Source organism: Erpetoichthys calabaricus, chromosome 13, assembly GCF_900747795.2.
Source record: "Erpetoichthys calabaricus chromosome 13, fErpCal1.3, whole genome shotgun sequence".
Classification (NCBI taxonomy): Eukaryota; Metazoa; Chordata; class Cladistia; order Polypteriformes; family Polypteridae; genus Erpetoichthys; species Erpetoichthys calabaricus.
In genome coordinates, this window is record NC_041406.2 from 80,614,976 (window position 1) to 80,621,835 (window position 6,860).

The following is a 6,860-nucleotide window of genomic DNA, read 5'->3' on the forward strand; positions in this document are numbered from 1 at the left end:
ATTCAGACATGCTTTCTGATGTTTATAAAGACATCACATTCACTTAGTGTCTTCAGAGAAAATGCAGTAGAGCTGAGTGTATATGAAGGAAAACTAGGTTAGCAGTCCACTGTAAAATATTAAAGGCACATTTAGCTGAATATACCAAAGCAGTCCATCTTGAGAGATAGTTCTATTTTTCTAAAATTATAAAAGATAATGCTGTAAATCCAAGATTTTTATTTTCAATGACAGACCATCTTCTAAAACCAGTTAATTTAATGGAATGCCTCCTGAAAACATCTAGTGAAACTTGTGAGGCCTATGCCACATTTTTAAACACAAAAGAACAGATATTAAAAATAATACATTACATCTCTGTAAAAATGAATCTTTTTGAAACTCAGCATGATTCATTTTAAGAGAATTACATTCCTTAACAGCGCTGCAGTTAGGAGACCTGGGTTCGCTTCCTCCCTGCATGGAGTTTTCATGTTCTCCCCGTGTCTGCGTGGGTTTCCTCCCACAGTCCAAAGACATGCAGGTTAGGTGCATTGGAGATTCTGAATTGTCCCTAGTGTGTGTGTGTGTGTGTGTGTGCGCGCACCCTGCCTGGGGTTTGTTTCCTGCCTTGTGCCCTGTGTTGGCTGGGATTGGCTCCAGCAGACCCCCGTGACCCTGTAGTTAGGATATAGCGGGTTGGATAATGGATGGATGGACATTCCTTCACTGCAATAGGTTTCCTCATGTCTCACATAACCTTCTACTTGTGTCCTTGTCCCAGTCCCAACAAGATTTTTTAAAGAAATCTATGCTGTCCTAATTGATAGCGTAGTTGACATAGAGAACTAATCATTAGATACTGGGGTCTTCCCAGATATGGGGTCTTCCCAGATTTTCTGAAGACTGCAGTAGTTAAACCATCTGCTTAAGAAAAAATAATCTTGACTCCTCTGTACTTGACAGCTCTTTAGATCTATTTCTAACCTGCCTTTTTAAAGTTAAATTCTAGAAAAAGTAGTTTTTCAACAATTAAATGTATTTAATTGTACATGTCTAATGTATTTATCCTGGGCTGTTTCCTAAATAGCTAAGTTGCCTTTTGACACTTTATGCAGCATCTTTCTACTGGTTAGAGGTTTTATGTCTCTGCTCTCCTCGTGGATACTAGAAGCTATAGTTATCCAATCTACCATCAAGTAGCTTTGGTTTTATTTGAGTTCAGCTTTCAGCTAGCATTGAAACTATAAGTAGTAAAACGATGGTTCTGCTTTGAATAAACGTAATTTACCAACCATTTGAGCTTATAGATAGATAGATAGATAGATAGATAGATAGATAGATAGATAGATAGATAGATAGATAGATAGATAGATAGATAGATAGATAGATAGATAGATAGATAGATAGATAGAAATTTGAGGAAATGAAATCTCCAGTTCATATAACATTCTGTTGAATGTTTAAACCAAGTATAGTATATTCTAGACTAGAATAAGAAGAAAGTGCAGAATATCTAATTGAATGGAATGACACATGAGCCACAATAATTTGTCTATAGTGTAGATAAAGAATTGGCTAGTGTGAATGTCTGTAGCCACTATGGCCCATCAACACCAAGATTAAAAACTACTACTACAAATACATTTCATGACTTCTTCAAATAAATGCTGTGACTTACACAATGAGGGGTTAGATACAGGGGTTCCTATATAATCTGCAACAGAATTGTTTTTTCATCTCTGCAGTTTTATTATAGTGGAACCTTGGTCAGGGACTATCTAGGCAGAAAAGAACTGGTAATGCCCCTACTTCAACTGGCATCATTTTTATAAATAAATGCTACATCTGTTTACACTAAAGCACACACATTAAAAATAATATTAAAAAATATAAAAAAACACAAAACACAGACATACAAAGTCCTTACTGTTTAATAATTAAGAACCGCATTCTGTGGTCATTGCATTTTGTTTTTATGCTTTTACTTAAAATGTCACCTACTAATGGGACTTTCTCACCATCATGAGCTTACAAGTAGCAATGACGCACTGCGAGTGTTGGCTAAAGCAAGCTGTGAATAAAAATTAAACCCGTTACTTCATCGATATACTGTACAGTATGTGGAAGCCTGCAATATACGTACGCTCCCGTTTTGGATTTATATTTCTTCCACTGACTAAAACAACTGTCTTTAAAAATGTGATCTCACTCCTCCAACTTAAATGCCGCACACCAAGCAAGCAGTAGATGTGAGTGTATTTCTTTTGCAAAGGTTAAACACCGCCAACTAGGTCGGCGAATGCATTGTAGGTTTCAAAATGTTTTGTCTGCAGCTAGACTAAATTGTGGATACTCCAGCCATGTTATCCCCTGAGCCGCCGGCGTTTAAGGTGGATAGAGTTTTAGGATAGCTCTGAGCTTAAAGTCGGGCTAGGTGCTATTATTTTTCCCCGTGGTTAGTTTCGTCCTAGTAGTTTTCACGATTGCATATTCGCCGTGGAATGAAATAATATAAGCACCAATAGTAAAAAGCAGCATGTGTAAATTGCCATACATTTATCTTATTATATGCATCAAATTGTCACCGCCCCACGCCCCCGCCCCCTAAATATTTTTCCCCTTCCCGCCAAACACCTTAAAAAAAGCTTTTGTTTCCTGCATGTTTTCAGCCAATCAATTTAAACATAAACAGCGGCAAGCGAAAAATGCAATCCAGCCATAGGGTGGCACTGTTGTCCTGGGTGCACATTATGGACTCTTAAACGGTACGAAAGGTAATCTGATCAGTTTTACAGTAAAGTGGAAACGATCGAGACTGGACGTGTATTATAATTAGCAGGGAAAACAGAGCAGCCTCAAGAGAAGTAGTGCCGGTACGAGGGTGTTTCCAACTGGATTAGACACCGTTCATGGCTACCCTGTTCCAAAATCACTATTCAAATAGGAACGGAATTAAAGTGCTAGCGGCGCGGCTACTTCAAAACACTCGCCGATAAACCCAGGTCAGGACAATTCGCCGCTATATTTTACAAATAAATTAAAGCCGATTCAGACATTATTACATTAGCGGTACCTGTTATGTTTAATATGTACTCTTTGTTTACCGTATGTTATTTCCCTGGGCATCTTAGTTTTATTAAAAAGTTCTAGTATAACTATCGACAGCGTAAAAATAAACGCATATTGTTAATGAAACATTCAGACCATTATCATTTAAAGTTAATTAATGTAAGCGGTTAAATGCCTAACCTAGACAAAAAAAGTAAGCCAGCAAATATGGTTTAGTTACTATACGTGCTTGTACTGAAAATGTTGAGTTTCCTAATGCTAACCAAGGTAGCTGAAACACTGTACGCGTTATTGCACGAAACAGCAACAGGTAAACTCAAGCATGGTTCTAGGCGTGGACAATGAGTTGGAACGGCAAACATAGTGGCCAATCAGACTTTGAGATACTGTTGACGCATGTTGTGACGCCAGTGCCTTACATTCTGGAGTTTCTCGAGGTGGGCGGAGTCTGCAGCTTTGGGTGATTAGGGATTGCATCTGCAATACATAGTCAGTGTGAGAGTGGTGCTCTCGCTGTGGAGAGGTACCTTTGGGATTTTAAGAGGGATTTGGCTGCTGCCTTACTTGCTCCTTTTAAAACGCAAGAGCGATGTGAACTGTGTCCGTTTTCGTAAATGGTAGGTTGAACAGTAGATATCTCAAGCAGTTTCAATATATAATGCATACCATAGTTTGTGTTGTAATTTTATGAATTGATTGCTGGTTTTCGAGGGAAGGGAGTGTGGAGTATTTTGCAGTTAACGTTAATTTTAACATAAATCTTCTCCAGTGCAAGTGAAATGTTTTACATGCTGTATTTGTCCAGTTATTCGACTGTGGGTTCTGAGTTAATAATTTAGCTTTAGATAGTGATACAATATAATCTCGTCTTTAAGCGCAACTCTTTTAAAAGGCGCTTTTTCTGTGTTGGGTGCATGGGCTTGATGATGCTTAGGAAGGTCGGCCTCCTTTTTTATTTTGTCGATTCTATCCATTCTTGAGCAATAGAGACTCTCCCCGAAATATTTTATATTTTTATTGTCAAAACAATGCTCTGCAGTTTGGTCATCCACTTAATGGGGAAGGTGTCGGACGCTGACTCACTGCAAAGCTGGTAGTTGAATATAAGCACCCATATTAAATCCAAAATTCACAAACAGCTGTGAATGATATGCAGCTCGTATACGAAGCACATGATCACGTGTTTGCGTCGCACCTTAGCCTCTGGTTCAGACGCTTTGGCTGTATGCGACAAGGTTTAAAAGCAGTCATACACACGAAGTACATTGATGAAAAGTGTTTAAGGGTTGTGTTTTTATTTTATTTTTCTATTATTACTGCCTCTCTGAGCTGATTTTTCTCTTGCAACTTTCAAACAGGTGTCGAACTTCTTCCACCCCTCTGTTTTGCACTACATAATTTATGGACTCGCATCTCTCTCTTAAAACCCTGGTGGTGCCTGCTGTTTTTATACCCAAAAATGGGGAATGGATTATCGGAACAGAATCCTATTTTGTCAAGCCTCCCATCTTTTCAGTCTCTGCATATCGTTATTCTGGGTTTGGACTGCGCAGGAAAAACTACAGTTTTGTATCGATTGCAATTCAACGAGTTCGTGAACACGGTCCCTACAAAAGGATTTAATACAGAGAAAATCAAAGTAACGTTGGGGGGATCACGTACGGTAACTTTTCACTTCTGGGATGTAGGTGGCCAAGAGAAACTGAGGCCTCTTTGGAAGTCTTATACAAGGTGCACTGATGGCATTATATTTGTGGTAGACTCTGTGGATGTGGAAAGGATGGAAGAGGCAAAAACTGAACTTCACAAGATAACAAAGATTTCGGAAAACCAAGGAGTACCTGTTTTAGTGATAGCCAACAAGCAGGATTTGAGGAACTCTCTTTCTCTGGCAGAGGTTGAAAAAATGTTGGCACTACATGAACTTGGCTCTGCCACTCCTTGGCATCTACAACCAACCTGTGCAATCATAGGTGATGGACTTGGAGAAGGCTTGGAAAAATTATATGAAATGATAATTAAGCGACGAAAGATGATAAAACAGCAAAAGAGGAAAAGATGATTTCAGAAGGAAAATCAAATTGACTTATTCATGCAGCGTCATGAGCTGTTTTTCTAGTGTTACTGTTTGCTACAGAAGATCTGGGATCTGATCTGTTATTGCTGGTCAGGTGACTGAAGTCCCAATGAATTATTGGTAAAGAGAACTTTTATCATATGCTCTCATAGGGTTGCATTAGATGCATGAAAACAACCGTTTTGTCTCTGTTCAAAGTGGCTTGTTTCTGACCATTCTAGGGATTTACATGCAATTAATTAAAGTGTGTTGGGGATATTAGAAGTGTGTCCCCTCTGCTGCTGGAGGTTATCAGGAGTAATGATCACCCAAGTGGGTGTGTGGCAGCTGCATTTAACTCCAGAACTGTTGAGCACTACCATGCAATTGTTTTGCTTTGTGTGTGTGGTGTGTGTGTTTTTTTTTTTTTTTTTTTTTTTTTTTTTTTTTTTTATAAATATACGTATAAACCAAATTTGCTGGCAGCTGGTAAAACCTAAGGCAATAGGTCATAACTGACAAATGTTCTTCCAGCATTAGTAATTTCCTAGTCATCAGCTACCTGTTGAAAATTCAAAGTAGCCCTAATCAGTAGATTTACCAAAGGACCTCCCTTTTATCTTTTGATTAAGCAGTAAACAAAGTCAATTTATGTTTATTTACCAATAATCTCGGCTTTAAACCCTTATCCTTGGTAATAGCTTTTATGAAAAGGTTTAATTTATTAGCAAATGTACCAAATTAACTCGATAATTAAAAAGTTGTTTGCTCACCATATCACTGGAAATTTTAAGTGATTTGAAATGTTCATCATTTAGAAGCTGTTCTTGATATGACCATTGTATGTGCAAATCCAAAATCCACTGCTGGTCCAATCAAAATGAATTACTATTGGACATAGTGTGCAATGCTTTCTGCAGAAAACCAAAATCTAGAACTGCTTTTTTTTTTTTTTTTTATTACAAAAATATTTTGAGGCAAACAAGTTTTTAGAAGTATTTTGTGATGAGCCCTTCACACTAAGTATGTCATCTTTGACTACCATTTCAGTTTTGGCAGCTGCTCTAAAGGGGTGCGGTGTTGTGTATGATTGGTTCTCCAGATTGTTTCTGTGTTTAACAACTGAACAGTTTTTGTTGTAAATAGGCTTCCATGTTTTACAATAAAATGCACTTTATGGTCTGCAACTTGTAACATCAGTTTTTATGGAGTTTCAACATTTATATTTAAACAATATAAAGTAGCTTCTGAGGGAGCTTTTGTAAACTAGTCACGTGGGTACCACCTGCACTAGTGGCATTAAAGTCACTGAATGTGTAATGTTTGTTTATATTTATATTTTTTTTGTTAGATCTTAATAAACAACCTGACACACATGAACAAAGTAGTTTTGTGTTCTCTTGTCAAATTTGTGTGGGTGTATGGGTGGGTTATTTGTTTTTCTTTACTCTGTACAGCAATTTTAATAAACTTCACTGGCAATGGTCAGTCATGCCAGGAACTGCCATTGTAGTTTCAATAGTTTCAGTTTAGTAGTTTCAGTAACAAATTTCCTGTTTTCTCCTACATATGGAAAGTAAAATTAAGACTGACTGTATACTTTCCTTGAAGATAATGAAAGTTCTGTATAGTAAGGCATTTATTTCAATCTGGTTTGGGTTTTTTTTCCAGTTATAAAATGTAACAGTAATTTTAAATTCCACAGCAAAATGTTCCCTTGTTTTGTGTGTTTTTTTAATTTTGTTGATTGTCC

The 6,860-nt window shown here is 37.4% G+C and overlaps 1 protein-coding gene across 1 annotated transcript; it reads left to right on the forward strand.

The window, feature by feature from the left end:
* The first annotated feature begins 3,512 nt into the window (after positions 1-3,512).
* LOC114663436 (ADP-ribosylation factor-like protein 4A) lies at positions 3,513-5,565 on the forward strand. Its single transcript, XM_028817164.2, has 2 exons — positions 3,513-3,668; positions 4,410-5,565. Exon 2 carries the CDS (start codon positions 4,511-4,513, stop codon positions 5,111-5,113), a length of 603 nt encoding a protein of 200 aa, XP_028672997.1. The 5' UTR covers positions 3,513-3,668; positions 4,410-4,510; the 3' UTR covers positions 5,114-5,565.
* The last annotated feature ends 1,295 nt before the right edge of the window (positions 5,566-6,860 follow it).